General features: G+C 52.9%; 1 protein-coding gene across 12 annotated transcripts in view; it reads left to right on the top strand.

Moving 5' to 3' along the window:
* Nucleotides 1-26,241, top strand: part of AMZ1 (archaelysin family metallopeptidase 1) — a 64,528-nt gene that overhangs the window by 9,695 nt on the left and 28,592 nt on the right. For 5 of the 12 annotated variants that reach the window (XM_054249076.2, XM_054249070.2, XM_078358433.1 and 2 more), the window contains 5 exons: nt 13,996-14,517; nt 16,410-16,577; nt 22,123-22,251; nt 22,563-22,732; nt 23,143-23,319. In XM_054249076.2, coding sequence (XP_054105051.2) covers nt 14,214-14,517; nt 16,410-16,577; nt 22,123-22,251; nt 22,563-22,732; nt 23,143-23,319 — 948 coding nt within the window. In that variant the 5' untranslated portion in view covers nt 13,996-14,213. Of the gene's footprint in view, nt 1-13,995; nt 14,518-16,409; nt 16,578-22,122; nt 22,252-22,562; nt 22,733-23,142; nt 23,320-25,311; nt 26,219-26,241 lie in introns of all 12 variants that reach the window. The other 7 variants (XM_078358459.1, XM_054249069.2, XM_078358455.1 and 4 more) reach the window with 3 other exon arrangements.

Raw genomic sequence — 26,241 nt, 5'->3', positions numbered from 1 at the left:
CCACGCGGGGGTCGGCACAGTCCGGGCCGGTCCAGCAGAGGGAAGGAGGGGCCAGGGAAGGGGAACGCGCTCTCTCCGCGCCATCGGCTCCCAGGCCCGGGCGACCTGCGAGCTTCCCGATGGGATCAAACTGGGGCCAGGGCGGGAATCCCCGGCCAGGGGCCCCGAAAGAAGGCATTTCCGGGCTGGGGCGAGCCAGGTGGGTGCGGGACTGGGTGGGTCCCCGGGGAGCCTCCAGGGCGCAGAGAATCTCATTGCGCCCAGGGCTCCCCGCAGCTTGTGTGTGTGCCGGGGAGGGAGAAGCCTCCCTCACCCAGTTGATTGAGAAAGAAGGCGTTGGATATTACCCCTGCGGGAAAGCAAGACAGTTCTCAAAACCAGAAAAGCAAGGGAGGGGTGAAGTTGAAACGGCAAACTTTACAAAGGCCACCAGGGCCGGGGAGAGCAGTGAAGTGGGTCCTTTCTGCCCCCATCACGGGAGGGAAACACTTGGGAGAGGAGTCGGGTTTGCAGGTGAGGGGAGGGTACAGGAAGCCAAGCGTCCGGCCAGGAGACCACTGCCTCTGTGGTCTAAGCCCTCGTTTCCCCTCCTAGCGAATGGAACCCTTCTGAGAGGTATGAAACCCCAAACCCGTTGGTCTCGTTCTGCGTGGGGCTGCCTGAAGGTCTGGGCTGTCAGCTAATGAATAGCTCGATGCAGCTGCTGGGAGGTTTTTGCAAAGCGCATTCAGAATAGTGAGAATCAGAGCGTGGTTTCTTGCCCGAAGGCTGGGCATCTGTGTGGTCAGATGGGGGAGAAGGAGGGCCCGGAGCTGTGCGTTTTGGCGCAGCCTGACCTTGGATACCGGGTTACTGGGGCAACCTGGTGGTCCCTGTTGCTTAGAGTGGCAGACCCTTCCCAGGGGGCGGGTGGGGGCAGGACATGGATGTGCCTTTTCTAGTCTTTGGACAAAAAAGAGAGACAAGAGGCGGAGAAGCCGCTGAGAAGTTTACCCCGCGGTATTCAGAGCAGGCAGGCGCCAGGTGCAGTGGCTTACGCCTGTAATCCCAGCACTTTGGGATCCCAGCTGAGAAGGGCGGATCACCTGAGGTCTGGAGTTGGAGACCAGCCTGCAACCTCTTGCCTTCCAGGTTCAAGCGATTTTCCTGACAAACGTGGAGAAAGCCCATCTCTACTAAAAATACAAAATTAGCCAGGTGTGGTGGCGTACACTTGTAGTCCCAGCTATTTGGGAGGCTGAGGCAGGAGAATTTCGTGAACCTGGGAGGTGGAGGTTGCGGTTAGCCGAGATTGCACTTCAGCCTGAGCAACAAGAGCGAAACTCTGTCTCAAAAAAAAAAAAAAAAGGCAGTGTAGGAACACAGGTGCTTTGGGAGAGGAGACGTCCCACCCTCTGTGCCCCACTGGAACACCTCTGCTCCAGGAGCTAAGCAGCTGGGGTTCCAATGTGAGGCATGGCTTTGAAACCAGGCCCCACTGCCCCCCAGCTGTGTCACTATGGGCAAGTCACATAACATCCCAAGCCTCAGTTTCCCTACCTGAAACACAGACAGCAGTGGCACCTGCGATCCATGTGTGGCTTGGAGGATGCAGACATGGCACCTGTTGGCTGCTGTCGTGACCACAATTAACAAGAGGGGGACAGACTGTCAGGGCCCAAAGAACAGTGAGGAACCTCAATAATTTGGGAGGGTCATGGATGGGCTGGTGAGTGCCAGATGGTGCTGGGAAGCTGACCCTCACTAACTGTAGCTCCTTCCCCGTGGGTACCCCCAGAGCTCACATGCAGCTCTGGCTCCATGTAAGGAGTGCTCTCGTGCCGAAATGACCTGGCAGGATGGAAGGACTCAGGTGGTGGCTGACATTGGGGACCAGGATTTTCCTGAATGACCCACAAAGACGACTTTGGCCACAAGACTTCTTGAGAGGAAATGCTGTCTGGGCAGACCTCATGCCGGACACCTGAGAGCTGCACCTGTGTCGGGGGACGCAGGGACCTGTGCGTTTGCACGCCCAGCTTGGAGCCTGTCACACCATTCTCTGGTCTGCATTGGGAGGTGGCTGTGCTTTCGTGTGTGTGTGTGTGTGTGTGTGTGTGTGTGTGTGTGTGTGAGAGAGGGAGAGAGGGAGAGAGGGAGAGAGAGAGATAGAGAGACAGAGATGGGTCTTGCTCTGTCTTCCAGGCTAGAGTGCAGTGACGCAATTATAGCTCACCGCACCCTCGACCTCCAGAGCTAAATCAGTCTTCCCATCTCAGCCTCCCTAGTAGCTGGAAACACAGGCATGCACCACCATGCCCAGCTAATTTTTTTTTTTTTTTTTGGAGATGGAGTCTTGCTCTGTCACCCAGGCTGGAGTGCAGTGTTACCATCCCGGCTCACTGCAACCTCTGCCTCCTGGGTTCAAACGATTCTCCTTCCTCAGCCTCCCGAGTAGCTGGGATTACAGGCACACCCAGCTAATGTTTTTGTATTCTTAGTAGAGATGGGGTTTCACCATGTTGGTCAGGCTGGTCTCAAACTCTTGACCACGTGATCCGCCACCTCAGCCTCCCAAAGTGCTGGGGTTACAGGTGTGAGCCACTGTGCCCGACCTTGCCCAGCTAATTTTAAAAATGTTTTGTAGAGATGGGGTTTCACTGGTCTCAAACTCCTGGACTCAAGTGTGGAGTTCCAGGAGGTGGCTATTTTTAGACCTTGCCTCCATGTCCTGTTGCTCCCAGCGGGGCCAGTGTGGAGCTGGCCTGACCACACCTTCCTGGGCCGCTCAGGGTGGCTGACTCGGTGTTGTGTCTCTGGCTGTTTCCCTCCTAGATGCTCTGAGTTACCTGTGTGCCCAACACTGCTTGCAGGTGTGTAAATGGCTTTCTATGGTCATGGCTCCTCTGTGTACGTGTTCTGGCCCCCTGGAAAACTTGCTGCTGGGTCCCTTCCTCTTTCTACAGGATTTGGTCCCCGCTGAATGACTTAGATGAGCCTGAGGTTTGCAGTTTAGTCACACCTGGGACCAATGTAGTAGGGTTCGTGAACTTTTGGTAAAAAGAAGGCATTTCTCAGCCTGGTTTGGTGGCTCATCTCTGTGATCCCAGCACTTTTGGAGGCCGAGGCAGGCAGATCACTTGAGGCCAGGAGTTCGACACCAGCTTGGCCAAGGTGTTGAAATCCTGTCTCTACTAAAAATACAAAACTTAGCCTGGTATGATGGCATGCGTCTGTAGTCTCAGCTACTCAGGAGGCAGAGGCATGAGAATAGCTGGAACCCGGGAGAAGAAGGTTACAGTGAGCTGAGATTACACCAGTGCATTCCAGCCTGGCGACAGGCCAAAAAAAAAAAAAAGGCATTTCTCATTTTTGATGCTTTGCCTGGGGTGGGAGGCTCTGCTGGCAGGGAAGCCTCTGACCAGGGTCTTTAGGTGGTCAGGTGGGTGTGGGCGCTGGCAGGAAAGCCTCCATGAGAGTAGTGGAGAGTCCGTGCGTGAGGACCGGAGTTGGGGCAGTCACTGTGTTGGAAGTCAAGATGCCGGTGAGCTGTGTTACTCTGGGCAAGCAGCTTTCCCTCTCTAAGCCTCAGTCTCCTGGGCTATGACATGGGTGAATCCCAGGGTGGCCATGGAGGTCAGACAGGTGTTGTATCAGAAAGTGATTTTGGGGCTTTACAAGGTGGCAGCACAGAAGAGCGGATGTTGGCCAGGGCCGGTCCAGGTTGCCCGCAGGGACTGGTATCTGTTTTACCATCTCCTCCTCTGGAAAGCTGGGACACAGACCCTCCTGGGCAGCTGGAAGGCCCTGGGCTGCTCCAGAGAAGTAATGTATAGGCCCCTCCCCACAGAACAAATTGTTCTGAGCTGGCCACAGCACCAGGGGAATGATTTGGTGGTAACTGGGTGGTGACGGTGCTTGCTCCGTGCTGTGGCAGTGCTGGTGAGCGGAAGGTCTGGGAGCGAGGAGCCGGCGAATAGGTTGTGTGACCAGGACCCAGGGACAAAAATAGGCCGGTGAGTCTCATATGGTGTCAGATGCTCAGGGGCTGGCTGAGCACCTCCTCCTGCTTGGGACATCAGGGCTCTGGGAGGAAGGCAGGTGGGACCACACCCATCTCACCTGGGAGGAAACTGAGGCATGGTGGGGTTAAAAGAGGACCAAGCGCGCTGGGTGTGGTGGCTCACACCTGTAGTCCCAGCACTTTGGAAGGCCGAGGTGAGCAGATCACGAGGGCAGGAGTTCGAGACCAGCTTGGCCAACATGGTGAAACCCTGTCTCTACTAAAAGTACAAAAATTAGCCAGGCACGGGGGCAGGTACCTATAATCCCAGCTACTCGGGAGGATGAGGCAGCAGAATCACTTGAACCTGGGAGGCAGAGGTTGCAATGAGCTGAGACTAAGCCATTGCACTCCAGCCTGGGCGACAGAGGAAGACTGTCTCAAAAAAAAAAAAAAAGCTCTTTAAAAAAACCAAAAAGGACCAAGCTCATGCCAGAGTCCCCGGGGCTGTTGAGGGCTTTCCAGCTTCAAGGATTTCTTGGGTACCTCTTCCGTGGAGTCCCTGAGGGAACTCTGAGATGTTTTTGAGGGTGCTGCCTCCACACCCTGACACCTGGCCCGGCTAGGGCAGGAGATGGGCTTTGTGGAGCTCTGCACCCCACCCCTTGCCACAAGCTCAGCCGTGGTTCCCCACCTCACTCAAGAGAAAAGGTTAAAGCTCTTCCAGCAGCCACCTGGCTCCTGCGTGACGTGGCGCCATCTTCCCTGATCTCGTCCCCTGTTCTTTCCTCTAATTCGTTCCAGCCACATTGGCCACCTCTGGCTGTCCCTGGGGCCCCCAGATGTATCTGCCATGGGCCTGTGCACACCTCCCTCTGTCTGGGACAGTCTGCCTTCCTCCCTACTGCCTCCTTCCTCCCCACTGCCTCCTTCCTCAGAGATCCCACCTCAACGGAGCCCACTCTGATCACCCTCTTAGAAATGGGAATGAGGGCCTGGCACGCCTGTGCCCTGCCCCGCTCTGCAGGGAGGTGGTATTTTTGTTGTGGTTTGACACAGTATCTTGCTGCCATCCAAGCTGGAGTCCAATGGGGCGATCACAGCTCACTGTAGCCTTGGACTCTGGACTGCAGAGTCCTCCCACCTCAGCCTCCCGAATAGATGGTACCACAGGTGTGTGCCACCACACCAAGCTAATTTTTTTCTTTTTGAGACGGAGTCTCGCTCTGTCGCCCAGGCTGGAGTGTGGTGGCATGATTTCAGCTCACTGCAACCTCCACCTCCCAGGTTCTTGCCTCAGTCTCCCGAATAGCTGGGACTACAGGTGTGCACCACCACGCCTGGCTAATTTTTACTTTTTTTTTTTTTGTAGAGACACTATGTTACCCAGGCTGGTCTTGAACTCCTGGGCTCAAGCAGTCCTCCCACCTTGGCCCCCAAAAGTGCTGGGATTGTAGGCATGAGCCACTGCAGCTGGCCAGCCTTTTCTTTTTCCGGTAGAACCTGTCACCTTGTAACCTACCATATACACGATTTACTTAGCACTTTTGCATCTGTCTTCCTGCTCTGGATCTAAGCTCCGTAGGGCCGGGGACCTCTGTTTTGTCCACTCATGCTGGCGAAGCCCTGGCACGGGACCCAGCATTCAGGATGCCCTCAACAACAGATGTCACTGTCATAGATCCATCTAACGGGGCCACAGCATGCCTGATGCAATGCTGTCCCTGGGCGTATCTGTGGGGGTGCTTACGATGAGGTTAGGATTAGGACTGTGGGTTCAAAAGGTGGCCTGCCCTCACCACATGGCTGGGCATCTTCCAGTCCCTCAAGGGGTTGAATAGAACAGATGGCAGAGGGAGGAGGACTCACCCCTCATTTCCTGCCTTGCCGCTGGAGCTGGGACAGCTCATCCTCTCTAGCTCTGGGACTGGATGTCCGCCATCGGCTGCCCTGGTTCTCAGGCCTTCGGACTTGAGCTGAGTTTCAGTCACACCTCGGGCTTCCCTGGGTCTCTGGTGTGTAGACAGCATGCTGCAGGCTTTTGCAGCCTCTGTGGTCCTGTGAGCTGATTTTCATAATAAATCCTTATTTTATTATGTATTTATTTATTTATTTTGAGGCGGAGTCTTGTTCTGTTGCTCAGGCTAGAGTGCAGTGGCATGATCTCGGTTCACTGCAACCTCTGACTCCCCGGTTCAAGCAGTTCTCCTGCCTCAGCCTCCTGAGTAGCTGGGATTAGAGGCACCTGCCACCATACCCAGTTAATTTTTGTATAAATTTTTTAGTAGAAACGGGGTTTCACCATGTTGGCCAGGATGGTCTTCATCTTCTGATCTCGAGTGATCCGCCCACCTCCGCCTCCCAAAGTGTTGGGATTACAGGCGTGAGCCACTGTGCCTGGCCCTTATTTTATTGTTATAGAGTAGGGATGGGGGTCTCTCTATGTTGCCCAGGCTGGCCTTGACCTCCTGGGCTCTGGTGATCCATCTGCCTCCCAGAGTACTGGGATTATAGGCGTGAGCCACTGCACATGGTCATAATCTTATATATAATCTTAATATAAGATTATATAGGGCTGGGCACAGTGGCTCACACCTGTAATCCCAGCACTTTGGGAGGCCGAGGTGGGTGGATCACCTGAGATCGGGAGTTTGAGACCAGCCTGACCAACATGGAGAAACCCTGTCTCTACTAAAAATACAAAATTAGCCGGGCGTGGTGGTGCGTGCCTGTAATCACAGCTACTCGGGAGGCTGAAGCAGGAGAATCGCTTGATACTGGGATAAGGAGGTTGTGGTGAGCTGAGATCGCACCACTGCACTCCAGCCTGGGCAACAAGAGCGAAACTCCATTTCAAAAAGAAAAAAAGATTTTATATGAGATTTAGCGAATATATATATTAATATGTATTATTTATAACTTATAATACTTATTTTTTTTTATGTGGAGTCTCACTCTGTTGCCCAGGCTGCAGTACAGTGGCGTGATCTCAGCTCACTACAACCTCTGCCTCCTGGGTTCAAGCGATTCTCCTGCCTCAGCCTCCCAAGTAGCTGAGATTATAGGTGTACACCACTGTGCCTGGCTAATTTTTGGATTTTTAGTAGAGACAGTGTTTTACCATGTTGGCCAGGCTGGACTTGAACTCCTCACCTCAAGTGATCCACCTGCCTTGGCCTCCCAAAGTGTTGGGATTACAGGCGTGAGCCACCTCACCCAGCCTATTATTTTATATGTATTGGATAAATGAATGAACCCATGTGGGCCTACCCGGGGACCACCCCGCCTCCACCAGCCTCTTTCAGAACCATTGATCACACATCTCTCAGCTGCTTCTGGCTGACTTGGGTCTGTCCTCACAGCTCCCCCTTGCTCACCCTCTGGCCTCCTGCAAAACTTGCCCACTATGGCCCTTTCCAGGGCTACGGGATCTGGTCCTCTCCATCATCTGTGCATCTAATGTTTTTTTCTTCCCCTGCGGTCCAGGAGCAACAATTCCACCTGGTGTTAACCCCCCAGGACCACCCTCTTCACTCTAGGAGTCCAGGAGCAGGAATTCCATCCCAGTGTGAACCCACCAGGACTACCCTTTTCACCCCAGGAATCCAGAAGTGGGAATTCCATCCCAGTGTGAACCCATAGGGACTGCCCTTTGCACTCCAGGCGGCACAGGAGTGAGACCCATGCTGAAGTCTGGTGGTGGGCATGGGGGTCTGGGCACAGGCTTGGTCTGTGTAGAACCCAACTGATCCCAGCAAGGTGAGGCCTGGCTTCCCGTAGTGATGGGAACCATGGTGCTTGAAAATCTATGTGTAGGCCAGCTGTAGTGGCTCATGCCTGTAATCACAGCACTTTGGGAGGCTGAGGTGCATGGAACATGAGGTCAGGAGATCGAGACCATCCTGGCCAACAGTGGTGAAACCTCATCTCCACTAAAAATACAAAAGTTATCGGGGCATGGTGGCACATGCCTGTAGTCCCAACTACTTGGGAGGCTGAGGCAGGAAAATCGCTTGAACCTGGGAGGCAGAGGTTGCAGTGAGTGAGATGGCACCACTGCATTCCAGCCTGGTGACAATGCGTCCAAAAAAAATTGCAAAAGAACAGAAATCATAACAAACAGTCTCTCAGACCACAAAAAAAAAAAAACCACAAAATCTATGTGTTCAGGCCGATGCGGTAACTCAAGCTTATAATCCCAGCACTTTCGGAGGCCAAGAAGAGAGGATCACTTGAGTCTAGGAGTTCGAGATCAGCCTGGGCAACATGGTGAGACCCTTCTCTACAAAAAATAAATTGGCTGGGCGTGTCGATGCATGCCTGTAGTCTCAGCTACTCAGGAGGCCGAGGCAGGAGGATTGCTTGAGCTCAGGAGTTGGAGGCTGCAGTGAGCCATGAGTGCCCCACTGCACATCAGCCTAGCCAACAGAGGACGATCCTGTCTCATTAAAAATAAAAAAAATAAAAAAACAGGCTGAGTGTGGTGGCTCATGCCTATATCCCAGCGCTTTGGGAGGCCAAGGCAGGTGGATCACCTGAGGTTAGGAGTTTGGGACCAGCCTGGCTGACATGATGAAACTCTGTTTCTCCTAAAAATACAAAATTAGCTGGGTGTGGTGGTGCATGCCTGTAATTCCAGCTACTCAGGAGGCTGTGGCAGGAGAATTGCTTGATCCCGGAAGGTGGAGTTTGCAGTGAGCCTCTGTCGTGCCATTGCAGTCCAGCCTGGGGGACACAGTGAGACTCCGTCTCAAAACAAACAGAAACTTTTATTATTTTGAGATACGTTCCATCAATACCTAGTTTTTTGAGGGTTTTTTAGCATAAAGGGCTGTTGAATTTTGTTAAAGGCCTTTTTGGCATCTCTTGAGATAATCATGTGGTTTTGTCTTTGGTTCTGTTTATGTGGTGAATTACGTTTATAGACTTGCATATGTTGAACCAGCCTTGCATCCCAGGGATGAAGCCTACTTGATCCTGATGGATAAGCTTTTTGATGCGCTGTTGCAATTGGTTTGCCACTATTTTACTGAAGATTTTTGCATCTGTGTTCATCATGGATATTGGCTTGAAGTTTTCTTTTCTTGTTGAGTCTCTGCCGGCTTTTGGTATCAGGATGATGTTGGTCTCATAAAAAGATTTGGGGAGGATTCCCTCTTTTTGGATTGTTTGGAATAGTTTCAGAAGGAGTGGTACCAGCTCCTCTTTCTATGTCTGGTAGAATTTGGCTCTGAACCCATCTGGACCTGGGCTTTTTTTGGTTGCTAGGCTATTAATTGCTGCCTCAACTTCAGCCCTTGTTATTGGTCTATTCAGGGTTTTGACTTCTTCCTGGTTTAGGCTTGGGGGGGTGTAAGTGTCCAGGAATTTATCCATTTCTTCCAGGTTTACTGGTTTATGTGCATAGAGTTGTTTGTAATATTCTCTGATGATGGTTTGTATTTCTGTGGAATCTGTGGTGATTTCCCCTTTATCATTTTTTACTGCATCTATTTGGTTATTTTCTCTTTTCTTTTTTATTAATCTGGCTAGTGGTCTATTTTGTTGATCTTTTCAAAAACCCAGCTCCTGGATTTATTGATTTTTTTGAAGGGTTTTTCGTGTCTCTATCTCCTTCAGTTCTGCTCTGATCTTAGTTATTTCTTGTCTTCTGCCAGGTTTTGAGTTTTTTTTATCTTGCTCTGCTAGCTCTTTCAATTTTGACGATAGGGTGTCGATTTTAGATCTTTCTTTGCTTCTCATTGGGCATTTATTGCTATATATTTTCCTCTAGACACTGCTTTAAATGTGTCCCAGAGATTCTGGTATGTTGTGTCTTCGTTCTCGTTGGTTTCGAAGAACATCTTTATTTCTGCCTTCATTTCATTGTTTATCCAGTCAACATTCAAGAGCCAGTTGTTCAGTTTCCATGAAGCTGTGCGGTTCTGAATTCTGAGTCCTAACTTGATTGCACTGTGGTCTGAGAGACTGTTTGTTATGATTTCTGTTCTTTTGCATTTGCTGAGGAGTGATTTACTTCCAATTATGTGGTCAATTTTAGAGTAGGTGTGATGTGGTGCTGAGAAGAATGTGTATTTTGTGGATTTGGGGTGGAGAGTTCTTTAAATGAGTTTGTGTCCTTTGTAGGAACATGGATGAACCTGAGATCATTCTCAGCAAACTGACGAAAGAACAGAAAATCAAACACTGCATGTTCTCACTCATAGGCGGGTGTTGAACATCGAGAACACATGGACACAGGGAGGGAGGATCACACACTGGGGTCTGTCAGGGGGAAGCAGGCGAGGGACAGCTGGGGGTGAGAAGTTGGAGAGAGATAGCATGGGGAGAAATACCAGATATAGGTGAAGGGGAGGAAGGCAGCGAATCACACTGCCATGTGTGTACCTATGCAACAATCTTGCATGTTCTTCACATGTACCCCAGAACCTAAAATGCAATTAAAAGAAAAAAACAACAAAAACTTTGAGGGCTGGTGGGATTGTAAACTGGCGTGACCTTTCTGCAAAGCAATTTGCAATATAAATCAAGAGGCTTTAAACATCTGCATGCAGAATTTTCCTTCCTAGGAATCTGTCCTGAGGAGATGGAAACATAGACTTCCGTACAAAGATGTTCATCATAGTGTTTTTGTGCAGTGGTTGAAAACAGAATTTTAATTTAAAAAATTTTAAATTTTTTGCCAGGCATGGTGGCTCACACTTGAATCCCAGCACTGTGGGAGGCCAAGGCAGGTGGATCATCTGAGGTCAGGAGTTCAAGACCAGCCTGGCCAATATGGTGAAACCGTGTCTCTACTAAATGTACAAAAATTAGCCAGGCGTGGTGGCAGGCACCTGTAATCCCAGCTACTTGGGAGGCGGAGGCAGGAGAATCGCTTGAACCTTGAACCTGGGAGACGGAGGCTGCAGTGAGCTGAGATTGCATCACTGCACTGCAGCCTGGGTGACAGACGAGACTTTGTCTCAAAAAAAAAAAAGTGTTGGTTTTTTTTTGAGATGGGGTCTCACTGTCTTGTCCAGGCTGGAGTGTGGTGGCACCATCCTGGCTCACTGCAGCCTTCACTTTTTGGGCTCAGGTGATCCTCCCACCTCAGCCTCCTGATTTGCTGGGACTACAGGTGCATGCCACCACGCCCAACCTGGATGTGGACAAATTTTTTGTATTTTTAGTAGAGATGAGATTTCACCACATTGCCTGGGCTGGCCTGAAACTCCTGGGCTCAAGTGATCCACCTGCCTCAGTCTCCTAAAGTGCTCGGATTACAGGCATGAGCCACTGCAATTCGGCCAAAAATAGCATTTTTGTAGAATGTTTAAAGATTTGGAAAATGATCATGATATGCTAAACAAAAAGATATAAGATTATATATGCAGTTGGATCTTAGATTTGTGAAATATGTTTGGAGAAAGAAAATGTAGAAGGCTCTGGGTTGGGAGTGATCGCAGTGGAAATTCAGTCCCAGCCCCTCTCCTCATCTAAGCCGGTATGTTCCTCTGGAAAAAATATACCTATGTGTATATTTGTGTGCACACATGTATATACAGTGGTGTCACATTTTCCCAGAAGAAAATGTATAAATTACACATATAAAATTTCTCTATGAATGAGCACATATACATGTATTTTCCAGACAAATGTGTAAAATTGGAGTTAATGGGCCAGGCATGGTAGTGAGTGCCCGTGCTCCCAAGTACTCGGGAGGCTACTGTGAGCTGTGATTGTGCCACTACACTCCAGCCTGGGCAAAAGGGAGAACCGTTCTCTGAGAAAAAAGAAAAAGTCCAGGTGCAATGGCTCATGCCTGTAATCCCAGCACTTTGGGAGGCAGAGGCAGGTGGATCACTTGAGGTCAGAAATTTGAGACCAGCCTGGCCAACATGGTGAAACCCCGTTTCTACTAAAAATACAAAAAGTAGCCAAGCATGTTAGCAGGGATCTGTAATCCAAGCTACTTGGGAGGCTGAGACAGAAGAATTGCTAGAACCTGGGAGGTAGAGGTTGTATTGAGTCCAGATCATGACACTGCACTCCAGCCTGGGTGACACAGCAACACTCCATTTATAAAAAAAATAAAAGAAGAAGAAGTGGGGAGGGGTCTGTGTGCAGTGACTGATGCCTGTAATCCGAGCACTTCAGGAGGTTGAGGATAGAGGATCACTTGAGCCCAGGAGTTTGAGACCAGCCTGGGCAACATAGTGAGACCCCATCTCTACAAAAAATAAAAAACAAGCTGGACATGGTGGCACACACCTGTAGTCCCAACTACTTGGGAGGCTGAAGCAGGAGGATTGCTTGAGCTCAGGCATTGGAGGCTGCAGTGAGCTATGACTGTGCCACTGCACTCCAGCCTGGATGACACAGCGAGACCCATCTGTAAAAAAGAAATTGGGGTTAAAGAGAGTATGGGGCTGTTCATTCTCCCTGCAAAAGCAAGGCTGTTAGGCTGGGCACGGTGGTTCACGCCTGTAATCCCAGCACTTTGGGAGGCCGAGGTGGGTGGATCACCTGAGGCCAGGAGTTCAAGACCAGTCTGGCCAGCATGGCAAAACCCTGTCTCTACTAAAAGTACAAAAATTAGCTGGGTCTGGTGGTGGGTACCTGTAATCCAAGCTGCTAGGGAAGCTGAGGCAGGAGAATTGCTTGAACCCAGCAGGTGGAGGTTGCAGTGAGCCAAGGTCTCGCCCCTGCACTCCAGCCTGGGCAACAGAGCAAGACTTCGTCTTAAAAAAAAAAAAAGCTGGTTTTCTGGCTAGGGCCTTGCAACTCGATGGTCTGCAGAGAAGTGGGTTTAGTGTGTCTAGCTCAGCTCTCTAGAGGAAGCCTAGTCTGAGGGCTGCTGATTCATACGCGTATATTCATGTCTTTAGCTGTGGCTGCCTTGCTGCATTATTTGTGCATCTCACTTCTCTGGTTTCTGGTTCATTTCTAGCCTCCCCCCACAACTACCCCTTTACTTTTATCTGTTCTGTGAGGCCTCCCCTACCAGGCCCGCTCCCCACCTGCCCTTGCAGGTTTCACAGGCTCGGGACTGAGACAGAAGCGTTGCCCAGAGCCAAGCATGCAGTGGCGGCTCCCAGGCGTGTTCCTGATGAGTACGGGGATGTGCAGCTGCTGCTCTGGGTCGGAGCCTTTGGTTTGCAGGGCGACTTTGTTGTGGTTCTGCCAGCCCCACCCCCCACCCCCCATTGTCTCCTCCCTAACTGGTCTGTCCTGGGCATTAAAATCTGCTGTTCCCTCTCTACATCTCCCTGCTTCTAGCTGGTGGGGTTTGGCAAGAACACCTGCTCTTACTGCTTCTTTTGGGTCTCAGGACCCTCATGTGTGTCCTGGGGACGTCTGGGTGCTGTTGGGGGTGCCTGCCCCCCCAACATATGCTTCTGGGCACACAGGGACCTGTCAGGAAAGCTTGTAATTGGGGTAAGAGCTGCTGTAATGAGGGTTTCTAGGTGTTTGGCGGGGTTGGGGGGGTGTAGGTGATGGGGGCCCCAGACAATGGGGGCCGTGGGTGAGGAGGAACCCCAGGTGATGGGGGGCCCAGGTGATCACTTTGTGATCATGCCTGGGAGAGAAGCATTTGGTTTTCACCTGGAGGGGACCTTCTAGCTCTGCAGGGGCTCCACACAGAGCGGGGAGTTCTCCTTCTAAGGGCTGCTGACAGAGTTGGCTGCTGAGAGGGAATGGAAAATGGGCTTGGGGCCCCTCCAAGTGCAAAGTACTTCCCCATACCCAGTTCTGGATAAGGGAAGCTTCTGGAAGAGACTGTGGCCGTTTCCTGGGTGGTCCATGGAATCCAATGTGCTAGAGAAGAGGAAGTGGTTGGCAGGGTCCTTCTAAGCTGGCTGGGTGGCAGTGCTGTGTCCTGGAGGGCCAGGGCTCTCTGTGGAGCTTCTCCCCAGGCCTGGGCAGAGATGGCTGCATGAGGCCTTGGAGCAAGCAGCCCCATCCCCTGCCTGGGACAGGGGGCCATGTGTGCCTGGCAGTGAGGAGACACCTATTCATGTTGCCCACAGGGTACGGAGGACCTGGAAGTACCCATGCCTGAAGACGTCCAGGACCAGGCAGAGCTGGGCCTTGTGGGCCCTCGGACCAGCGTTCGTCTGTGGGGAGCCCCTGGTAGCCTCTCTGATCAGTCCCAGGGAAGATTCTGGACGAGATCGTGGCCGTCCCCAGGGTGGTCCATGGGCAGCAGCAGGGGCTCCCAGGAGTGGCCAGGCCCCACCCACCCACCATGCTGCAGTGCAGACAGGCACAGGAGTTCAGTTTCGGGCCCCGGGCCCTGAAGGACGCCCTGGTCTCTACCGACGCAGCCCTGCAGCAGCTGTACACCTCCGCCTTCTCCCCGGCCGAGCGGCTCTTCCTGGCCGAGGCCTACAACCCGCAGAGGACACTCTTCTGCACCCTGCTTATCCGCACTGCCTTCGACTGGCTCCTGAGCCGCCCTGAGCCCCCTGAGGACTTCCAGACCTTTCACGCCTCCCTGCAGCACCGGAGGCCCAGCCTGACTCGGAAGCACATCTACCTACAGCCAATAGGTACGGGGCACCTGCAGCCATCAGCGCACTCCCAGGGGACCAGCCTGGATAGAGCACAAGGTGGGGGCGTCTGTGCAGAGCCCCCTCCCCCCAAAGCAGGACGGAAACGAGGGAAGAGAGCCCTGGGTGGTTGGGAGGCCAGGGTGGAGGCAGGGATGTCCTGGCTGGGCCCAGGCTTCTTTCCTCCCCACCCCCACCATACTGTGCTCAGACAGCCCAGGCTCTGGGACCAGTCCACTGCAGGTGTGGTCTCATCCAGATGTGCACAGTCCTGGCCAGGCCTCTAGAGCCATCCCAGGCACTGTGCCACGTGCTGCAAAAGATCACTTCCAGGCCGGGCGTGGTGGCTCACGCCTGTAATCCCAGCACTTTGGGATGCTGAGGCAGGCAGATCATCTGAGGTCAGGAGTTTGAGACCAGTCTGGCCTACATGGTGAGACCCTGTCTCTACTAAAAATAAAAAAATTAGCCGGGTGTGGTGGCATGTGCCTCTAATCCCAGCTACTCGGCAGGCTGAGGCAGGAGAATCGCTTGAAACTGGGAGGCAGAGGTTGCAGTGAGCCGAGATCATGCCACTGCATTCCAGCCTTGGTGACAGAGCGAGTCACAAAAACAAAACAAATCACTTCTTCATTGGGTGTGCCGAAATTAGAATTAGCCTATTTCACAGATGGGGAAACTGAGGCTGGGAGTGGTCCCTTGACCTGCCTGAGTTGCAGAGCTGGTCACTGGTAGGGACTGGAACGCAGGTCTATTTGACCCTGGGGCTGGGCCGCTCATCCTGATGCTGTGCTGGGAGGGGCTGGGCTAAGCAGGGTGGCCCAGAGTGGTCACTCTCCTCAGAGTCAGTGTCTGACAGAGTTTGGGGGACCCAGGGTATACTGCTCAGAAGGGAACGGAACAGGCAGGTGGTGTGGGGAGCTCGAGGGGCTGGGCCGGCCTCTGTGCCTCTCACATGCCAAGGGCAGCCTGGAAGAGACAGCACACAGGACGGGGGCTCTTGGGCTTGGAGATGAGAAAAGGGCTGGAGTCCACATCTGACGCCAGTGCACCACGCCTTTTGGCATCTTAACAGCAAGCCAGAGCAGGGACGGACCTCAGCTGGCCTTGCCCCACGCAGGCTTGTCGCCAGCCCTGGTGGCCCATGCAGCCCTTTTCCCGATCCTCAGGACCCAAACCCTGTGGTGTCTGTTGGTCTCAGCATCCAACACCCACAGCAGCCAATCCAGCAGCTTGGGAGCCACCCGCTTCCCCCAACTCCCTGCTAAGGGCGCAGAGCCTGTGTCTCATGCTCTGATGTGCAGATACTTGGGCATGCTTTTGAGATGTAGGCGCCAGGTCAGGAGGCCTGGGTTGGGCTGGGCTCTGCATTTCCCACTGCCTGGGGTCCCTGCAGCCGCTTTCTCACTGTTCTCCTGGCTTCCACCCTTGGTCCAGTCCATCTGTCCTCCTGACGTGTGATCTGGTGTGTGTATCCCCTGGGAGGCCCCACTGCTTCTCCAGCCTTGAACTGCACCCCCTTTATGGCCTGCTGTCTGCCCCAGGCAGCCCAGCTCCGTGTGCTGCCTGCTCAGCCACAGTGCCTGGCACTAACCCTAGAAGTTCCTGTCCCCAGGTGAGGTCCTGCCAACCCCTTCCCTGACCTCACACATGATTATCACTGCTGTCCTTTCATCTGGGCATGAACCTTTCTTCTATGTCCCTTGGTGTTTGCCCTTTTGAAAAAGTCACGCTTTCCCTCTCTGTTCCAAGCCTTCTGCTCTGCTTGCTGTCAGGGGAGGTCCACATGGGCCTCATTCACCCAGCAGGCAGGTGCCTGCGGGCACTCCCAGGGGAGACGGTCCCAGGTGGGCAGGGGCACCACCGGGCTCACAGCGATGCTCTTCCACCAGACCTGAGTGAGGAGCTGGTGGGAAGCTCCCTGCTGCACCAGCTGCGCAGCTGCACGGAGGCCTTCTTCCTGGGCCTGCACGTCAAGTGCCTGCCCTCAGTGGCAGCCACATCCATCCGCTGCTCCTCGCGCCCCAGCCGGGACTCTGACAGACTCCAGCTCCACACAGGTGAGTGAGGATGGCAGCCGTGGCTCAGGCCAAGCCAGACCTCTCCGGAAGGAAGAGGTGGGAGGAAGGTGCCCAGGAGAGGAAAGAAAACTTTTCTTCCTTTTTGGTGGGAAACGTCCATTTCCCAGGTATTTGGGAAGCAAGACTGAAACAGGGGGTTCCTTTTTCCCACCCAGGAGTGTCTGGGGACGTAACCATATACAGCCAGTGTCCACGGGAAAATGCCAGAGCATGCAGAGCAGGAAAAGCGAGCCCTTCTTATTTTTTTGAGATGGAGTCTCACTCTGTCGTTCAGGCTGGAGTGCAGTGGCACAATCTTGGCTCACTGCAATATCCCAGGTTCAAGGGATTCTCCTGCCTCAGCCTCCTGAGTAGCTGGGGCTACAGGTGCAAACCACCATACCTGGCTAATTTTTTTAGAGACTGAGTTTCACTCTTGTTGCCTAGGCTGGAGTGCAATGGTGCGATCTTGGCTCGCCACAACCTCCGCCTCCTGGGTTCAAGCCATTCTCCTTTGAGTTCAGCCTCCCAAGTAGCTGGGACTACAGGCGTACGCAGCCACACCTGGCTAATTTTGTATTTTTAGTAGAGATGGGGTTTCTCGGGTCAGGCTTGTGTCGAACTCCCAACTTCAGGTAATCTGCCCGCGTTGGGCCTGCCAAAGTGCTGGGATTACAGGTGTGAGCTACCACGCCTGGCCAATTTTTGTATTTTTAGTAGAGACAGGGTCTCACCATGTTGACCAGGCTAGTCTTGACCTCCTTACCTCAAGTGATCTGCCTGCCTCAGCCTCCCATAGTGCTGAGATTACATGCGTGAGCCACTGTGACTGGCTTGAAGTGAACCCTTCTCAGTCCACTCAGCATCACACCAACCTTCTGTCTTTGCAAAGTACTTTCCATGTGTCTAGAAGACCCCAAACCCTCAAGCCCTTGCCCCTTCCCTGTGGGTCACTGGCAGCTGGAGAGTGTTAGGCGGGGTTGAGAGGTGGAAATGAAGTGAGGGCTTGTAGGTGGATAGGAGACCTTGGCTCAAGTTTAGGGAGGTCCTCAGGAAGGGGCCAGGCTTGAATGACTAGGTGGTCAGCTTTCATCAGTTCTGGGATACTCTGAGCAATTGCTTCTTTTGTCAAATATCACCTCTGCCCCATTCTTTTTTCTCCTGGGACTCCACCTGAATGTATATTAATCCATCTTACTCTATTCTCTATATCTTTTTTGATTATTCATGCTTTAGTCTGAATTTATTCTCATCCTTCAGCTTACTCTCTCTTGAGTCACATCTAAGGGACTCTTAAACCCATATATTGAGGCTGGACATGGTGGCTCACACCTGTAATCACAGTACTTTGGGAGGCTGAGGTGGGAGGACTGCTTGATGCCAGGTGTTCAAGACCAGCCTGGGCAATTAAGCCAGACCCTGTCTGTGCAACAAATATAAAAATAGCCAGCAGCGGTGGCACACACCTATAGTCCCAGCTACTAGGGAGGCTGAGGTTGGAGGATCACTTGAGGCTGAGAGTTTGAAAGTGCAGTGAGATGTGATTGGCCACAGTACTGTACTCCATCCTGGGTGACAGAGCAAGACCCCATCGTTAAAAGAAAATCAACAAAAACCACCCATATATTATGTTCCTAATTTCATTTGCCATATTTTTGAGTTCTATAGTTTCTAGTTCTTTTTCAAATTAGCAGTGTCAATTTTTTATAGGTCTCAGTTTCCTGTGGGATTTAAGTTCAGCTTTGACGTCCATGAACATAGTTGCTTGACAGTCTGATGATTCTGCTATCTGGAGTGCCCATGTGCCTGTATTTGTCACTTCTGCTAATTCTGTCTCAGTTATTGTGCCTTGTTATTTTTGATGGTTAGTTAGGCATCTTACTGGAAAAGTTAGTTTAACTTTGAGAAGAATTCTTGGCCTGGGTCAAAAAATCCCCAGAGGGAACTTTCTTTTCCTTCTGCCAGACACGTAAGGGCTGATTGTGGGACAAAGACGTGAAGCTTTTCTGGGTAGTTCTAATGGTCCCCAGGGCTCAGCATCTCTCCCAGGGCAGGAGGCATGTCATTAGGGTTATCCAACCAGCCCAGCTTCATCTGTCTGAGCTCGAATCCTCCCTGTTTTTTGTTTTTTCATTAGGTCTCTGACTTGTTTATTGAGGTATAATTTAGATAGTAAAATTCATCCTTTTCAGTGTACAGTTCTGAGTCTTGGCAAATGCATACATCATGTAGCCAACACCATAATCATATATAGGGTGGCTCTCCACCCTTATAAAATTATTCCTCTGTAATCTGCTCCTTCCCATCTTGGGTGCTTGAAGCAGCTGTTCTTTGTCATTCATTCTGCCTGTCTGGCCATCTTTTGGCAGGATGGTTGGACTGTTACAGGGAGCAGCCACTGTTGAGATTTTCTGGTTGACAGGGACCCCCCGGCTGGGGTGGGGTGCCATCCCCTGGGTGGCACATTTGCCTATACTCCGCAGGCTTCCCCAGACCCTGAGGTCCTGGAGTGGGGTTAGGGGACTGTCTGGTCTGTCTTAGAGCCAGGAACCCCATGCCTCTCAGGCTCGGCCTCTGTAGCCTCAGCTCTCCTCACCTCCCCCAGGCTGTACTCGGTGTATCTCACGTTATGGTTTCCATCATGGCTCCATCCTGTCTATGCCAGGACTGTGGTAGCTCAGAGACAGCCCAACATTGAGTCCAAAAGGGTCACTCCAGTGCTTTTCACCCCTTCTGCTTAGTGAATGAACTGCTGTTTTCCCCAGCCTCACACTTCAGAAGGTGCAGCCCTTGGAAAAATGACTGCAGGGGAAGGATGTGCACTCAGGGAGGTTCAAAAGCAGGTGGAACCCAAAGGGCATGCTGGGCTGCATTTATGTGGTCAGGTCAGCATGGTTTGAGATTGCTTTTTAGACATGGGGGTCCTGCTTTGTCACCCAGGCTTGAGCGCAGTGGCGCAATCACAGCTCCCTGCAGCCTTGAACTCCTGGGCTCAAGCAATCCTCCCACCTCAGCCTCCCAAGTAACTGGGACCACAGGCATGTGCCACCACTCCTGGCTAATTATTTTTAGTTTTGTAGAGATGGGGTCCTGCCATCTTCCCCAGAGAATAGCGTGATTTGGATCACTGTATTGGTTTCCTGGGACTGCCATGATGAAGTACCGCAAACTGGGTGACTTAGGGACCTTTCCTGTCTCACATTTTGGGAGCCCGCAGTGCTGAAACCAAGGTTTTGGCAGAGTCACGCGGCCTCCGAAGACTCTGTGGCGGGTCCTCCCTTGCTGCCTGCAGCTTCTGCAGCTACACAACTCTAACCTCTGCCTTTGACTGCATGTGGGCTTTACCCCATGTGCCTCTGCATCTCTTCTAAGATGCCAGTCACTAGGCTCACCTTTGTTTTTTTTGAGATGGAGTCTTGCTCTTTCACCCAGGCTGGAACACAGTGGTGTAATCTTGGCTCACTGCAACCTCTGCCTCCTGGGTTCAGGCAATTCTCCTGTCTCAGCCTCCTGAGTAGTGGGATTACAGGTGCATGCCACCATGCCTGGCTAATTTTTGTATTTTTAGTAGATATGGGGTTTCACCATGTTGGCCAGGCTGGTCTGGAACTCCTGACTTCAGGTGATCCACCCACGTTGGTCTCCCAAAGTGCTGGGATTACAGGCTTAATCCACTGCACCCAGCCTGGGCTCACCTTAATGACCTCATCTTAACTGGATTACTTCTGCATAGATTGTTTCCAAATAGGGTCAAATGACAGGTCACAGGGTGAGGATTTCCACCTATGTTTTTGGAGGACATAACTTGATCCACAACAATCATAATCGTCACCTTGTTGGCAAAAATTCCTTGGCCTCTCCTCCGAGAGCCATCATGCATTTCCCAAGGTCATGCCCTCAATGTGCACTGTTCAAGACAGAAGCCACTGGCCCCATGTGGCTCTGAATGCAACAAAGGTAGCTGGTCTCAAATAAGACGTGCAGTGAATGTAAAATGCATGCTGGAATGGAAGAGTTAATATGAAAGGCCATGCAAAAACCTCCTAATTTAAACATTTTTAGGTGGGACACAGTGGCTCATACCTGTAATCCCAGCACTTTGGTAGGCGGAGGCAGAAGGATTGTTTGAGACCAGCTTGGCCAACATAGTGAGATCTTGTCTCTTCAAAACACTTAAAAATTAGCTCTCCATGGTGGCTCATGTCTGTAGTCCCAGCTGCTCAGGAGGGAGGATCACCTGAGCTCAGGAGGCTGAGACTGCAGTGAGCTATGATTGCACCCAGGCCAGAGTGCGATGTTATTTCAAAAACACAGAAAAACCTCCTTGCCAATCTGTTCCTTTTAATGGTGGAACTCCTTGGAAAACACTTTTCTCCTCTGCATGTCTCTGTGCCCTGAACCCTCTTCTCTGCCGTCAGTTTGAGACCCTCTCTGGGTTTTCTGGGACCGTGGCAGCTGCTCTGCCTCCTTCGCTCCCCAGTTTCCCAGCTTTGACATCATCACCTTGTCCAGGCTGAGCCCCTGGGCCTCTCCTGTATCAGCCCACACTCACGCTCCTGCAAGCCATGCTAAAAACTTACACAACTTGCTGGCTCGGAAAACCCACTGTGATCTTATAGCTCTGTGGGTCAGGAGTGCCCCTGGGCTAAAGTCAAGTGTTGGCAGAGCTGGTTCCTTGGGGAGGCTTCAGGGAGAATCCATTTCTTGCCCCTTCCAGCTTCTAGAGGCGCCTGCGTCCTTGGCTCACGGCCTTTCCCCTTCCTCAGAGCCAGCCCTGCAGCGCCCTCAGGCCTCCTGCACTCACCCAGACCCTCTGCTGCCTCTAATCTTTTTTTTTTTTTTTTTTGAGATGGAATTTTGCTCTTTTTGCCCAGGCTGGAATGCAGTGGTGCAATCTTGGCTCACCACAACCTCTACCTCCCGGGTTTAAGCAATTCTCCTACCTCAGCCTCCTGAGTAGCTGAGACTACAGGCATGCACCATCATGCCCAGCTCATTTTGTATTTTTAGTAGAGATGGGGTTTTGCCATGTTGGCCGGGCTGGTCTTGAACTCCTGACCTCAGGTAATCCGCCCACCTCGGCCTCCCAAAGTGCCGGGAGTATAGGCGTGAGCCACCATGCCCAGCCTCAGGCTTACCTGGCTGATGCAGAATAACCTCCCATTCCAAAATTTTTAATCATCTGCAGTCCCTTTTGCCGTGGGGACTCATAGGTCCCTGGGCTGGGATGTGGACATTGCTGGGGCCGTCACTCAGCTGCCTCGGTGGCTTATCCTTCCTGGGGCTACAAGCGTGAGTCTTTTTGGCCTGGCTGCCTCTCCGACTTATGTCCTGATTTCCAAATGACCCCAGCCCTCACTTCACATCATGCAACTCTGGGCACTGTGAGCCCTCGGGTCAGACCAGAGGCTGCTGGCCCACGCCTGACATGGGAGGGGACGGGTTCCAGGGAGAGGAAGAGAATGACAAGGTTTGCTGGCCTGAGCCTGGAAGATGGGCATCTCCAGCTGCCTCCTGACCCCATCCCCTGGTCCTTTCCCCACAGACGGCATCCTGTCCTTCTTGAAGAACAACAAGCCCCAAGACGCGCTGTGCGTGCTGGGCCTCACACTGTCTGACCTGTACCCGCATGAGGCCTGGAGCTTTACCTTCAGCAAGTTCCTTCCAGGGCATGGTGAGCCAGGGCCCCCTCTGCCTGGGGGGAGCACCCTCTCTGCTCTTGCCTCAAGGACCCTGCTGGTGGAAGTGAATACCCATGCATGGGAACAGGTGCCACCTTCCAGGTCTGGAGGAATGGCGTGTGAGCTGTTCCTCTGCCCCAGAGCCCGTCTTTACATGGACTTGTGGGCAGGACAGGGCCGCCCAGGACCAGTGTGTCCTCAGGCTGTGGCCGGGTTGCATGAGAGCATAAGGTGGGTTTGATCGTGGGCCCCCGGGGAGCCAAGCCTGACCCCTGAGAGTGCCCTTCTCTTCATCTCTCTCCAGAAGTGGGTGTTTGCAGCTTTGCCCGGTTCTCAGGGGAATTCCCAAAGTCGGGACCCAGTGCTCCTGATCCAGCCCTGGGAGAGGCGGTGACAGACGGCCCTGAGGCCCCCCTGCAGGACAGAGGCTGGGCCCTGTGCTTCAGCACCCTGGGGATGGTTCAGTGCTGCAAGGTGGGTGGAGGGGCCTGGGAAGAGGGGACGGGAGGGTGCTGGCTGAGCCTGTGCTGCGTCACTCTGTCACATTGCCCCATCCTCACCATGAAAAGGACCAACCCCTAACTTTACAGAATGAGGAGACCAGGGCCACAGAGCTATGAAGAAGCAGGGTAGATATTAGAGCCTGTTTGTCTGGCTCCCAAGCCCCCGTCCTGTGTGGCTTCCCCAGGGCCACCACCCTGAATGTGGTCATCCTGTGCTGCCTGGGGCAGGGGGTGGGGTGCCCGGACCAATGGCCCTCCGACCTCACCCAGGTCCTAGGGCAGCTGCAGGGGACTCATCTCAGCTCTGTTGGGGCTTCCTGAAGATCTGCCTGATGCAGGGAGAAGGCAGTGAGTTGAGGTGGTTGGTGGCCTCTCCCCCAGGTCACATGCCATGAGCTCTGCCACCTCCTGGGCCTGGGGAACTGCCGCTGGCTCCGCTGCCTCATGCAGGGTGCACTCAGCCTGGATGAGGCCCTGCGGCGACCCCTGGACCTCTGTCCCATCTGCCTGCGGAAGCTGCAGCACGTCCTGGGCTTCAGGCTCATCGAGAGGTACCAGGTGAGTCGCGCAGCCCAGCCGCTGGGACCAGCACTCGGGAGGCCCGAGAGCGCCACCTGGAGACCGTGCGGGGCACAGGGACCACGCACACGCTTTGTCAACTGCCAAGTTCCAGCCCAGCAAAGCCTGGGACCTGCGTTGGGGTCCAGCTCTGCCCGGTCTCACCAGCGGCAGGGCGAGTCCTGCCAGTGCCTGCGTGTGGCGAGTACCTGGGAGGATGCAGCAGGGTTGGGTGGGGAGGAGGGGGGACAAAGAGCTTTTCTCCCTCAGGAAGAGCTGGGATTGGAGCCCCAGCCGGGAGGGGCCTTCCTGGTGGGGGAGGGGTGGTGGCAGGGTCTTCTTCCAGGGTAACTTTCTCTTCTCTTTCTCATCACCAATACTTGGGTCACTGCTGCTCAAGGTGGCACAGGCCCCCAGGGAAGAGGCAGGAGCTGCCCTGTTCCCAACCCCCTCTGCTGTGGTTGTGGAGCAAAGGGTTTGTCCGTCTTCAGGGTGGAAGATGTGTTTGCAAACTCAGAAGCTTTACTCTGAGTTCAGAGTGCAAAGGCAAATGGTGGCAATTTTTCTTTAAACCCAGCTTTGGATGAAAACAACTTATAAGGTGTCACTGTGCAAAAGCACAAGAGCTGTGAATGAAATGGTGCTAGGAACCCCTGCGTCCTCCTCCTAGTCTTGGGCCCAGGAGCTGGTGGCAGGTGGGGGCATGGTTTCCAGACTGAGCCTGTCAATCTCCTGCAAGGCAGGGCAGGGCAGGGCTGGGCCCTCCTTCCCTCTGGGACAGATCGAGGAGCTGCATCTTGCAGGGCTCCCAGGTGATGCTGCTGACCTGGAGACCGGGGTACTTCCAGATCACAGCGCCACCTCACTGCAGGGACTCCGGCAGTAAAGGGAAGGTAAAGCAGGCACAGAGACCATGGCTTTCCCATGTGGAAGGCTGGGAGCCTGTGACTTAGGCTGGAGCCCAGGTGCAGCCATGGCTGAGGATAGGAGCGTCTCCTGAGAGTGCAGGCAGCGTGACGGTTGATCAGCATCTGGTGACGCCTTGCAAAGGTTGCTGCTGCCAGCTGCGCCCTGTCAAGGCGTATAGGCAGTGAGGGGCAGCTTGGGCTGCAGAAATGGTTATGAGCTCTCACTTGATGCCTTCACTTGGGGTCTTGTGCAACCATGTGACATGGCATAGCCTGGATCTGCCTGGAATCTGAGCTGGAGGGCACAGCTCCTCCTACCCAGGGAAGAGGGCAGGGTGAAGGCGTTTCAGGGTGGCCTGTCCCTCCTGGCTATGGTAGGGAGGGTGGCGGTGCAGATGTGAGGTCACCTGCTGTCTCTGGTTACTGGGTTAGCTCCTGAGGACTCTGGCAGGTACTAGAGAGCTGACCAAAGGCCTGGCCAGAAAAGGTCACTGCTGTCCATCGAGAGCAATTGGTGAAATGCCTCTAGAAGAAAGATCCCGACCTGTGGTCTCTGCCAGTTGCTGTGGTGTAAAGTCTCACCATGGCTGATATGAGCTCCCCAACGTCAGTGAGAGCTGAGTAGGAAGAGGCACTCGGTGACCGTGTTAAATTTCATGTCCCCTGGACAGATGCAGGAAAGGATAGTAATCTTGAGAGCAGAGTTAAGAGTGAAATGTAGAAAATATTTAGAAAGTGAGTTTCAAGTATTCCCTTTGCTTTACATTTTCTTTTTCCCTTGTGATCTCACTATGTTGCCCAGGCTGGTCTGGAACTCCTGGGTTCAAGTGATCCTCCTGCCTCTGCCTCCCTGTGGTGGGATTACAGGCATGAGCCACTGTGCCCAGACCTTTGTTTTAAATTTTAAAATTTTATTTAATGCATTATAAGCGCTTTCTGGCTGGACACAGTGGCTCACACCTGTAATCCCAGCAATTTGGGAGGCCAAGGCAGGTGTATCACCTGAGGTCAGGAGTTCGAGACCAGCCTGGCCAATATGGTAAAACCCCATTTCTTTCTTTCTTTTTTTTTTTTTTTGAGACAGAGTTTCACTCTTGTTACCCAGGCTGGAGTGCAATGGCATGATCTCGGCTCACCGCAACCTCTGCCTCCTGGGTTCAAGCAATTCTCCTGCCTCAGCCTCCTGAGTAGCTGGGACTACAGGTGCGCACCACGATGCCCAGCTAACTTTTGTATTTTTAGTAGAGACGGGGTTTCACCATGTTGACCAGGATGGTCTCAAGCTCTTGACCTCATGATACATCCGCCTCGGCCTCCCAAAGTGCTGGGATTATAGGTGTGAGCCACCGCGCCCGGCTGTAAAACCCCATTTCTAATAAAAATATAGAAATTAGCCGGGTGTGGTGGCAGGCGCATGTAATCCCAGCTACGTGGGAGGCTGAGGCAGAAGAACTGCTTGAACTCAGAAGGGGAAGGTTGCAGTGAGCTGAGAAAAAAGGATATTGAAAGCTTATTTATTTATTTGAGACAGAGTCTCACTCTGCACCATTGCACTCCAGCCTGGGTGACAACCTCAGCTCACTGCAACCTCTGCCTCCCGGGTTCAAGCAATTCTCCTGCCTCAGCTTCCCAAGTAGCTGGGATTACAGGCACCCACCACCACGCCCAGCTAATTTTTGTATTTTTAGTAGATGCGGGGTTTCACTATGTTGGCCAGGCTGGTCTCAAACTCCTGATTTTGTGATCTGCCCACCTTGGCCTCCTAAAGTGCTGGGATTACAGGCGTGAGCCACCGCGCCCGGCCAAGCTTTCTGTTAACTTTGGACAAGTAGCTGGCGAAATTCCTGAATGGTGAATGGTGGGCTCTTGGGGGTGGGCACCTCTGACTCCGGCACAGCCTGGATGTGAGTCCTCAAAAGGCCACTGGTCAGAAGAGCCCTCACGAAACCAGTCTGACTCCTGTGCAACTGAGGACACTGGGGTCCCCTTAGGTAAGGAGCTGGGTCTCTGGGCA

Source organism: Callithrix jacchus, chromosome 2 (genome assembly GCF_049354715.1).
Source record: "Callithrix jacchus isolate 240 chromosome 2, calJac240_pri, whole genome shotgun sequence".
NCBI classification, from domain to species: Eukaryota; Metazoa; Chordata; class Mammalia; order Primates; family Cebidae; genus Callithrix; species Callithrix jacchus.
Note: the sequence above shows the minus strand (reverse complement) of the source record. Positions and strands in the feature narration are given on the sequence as shown.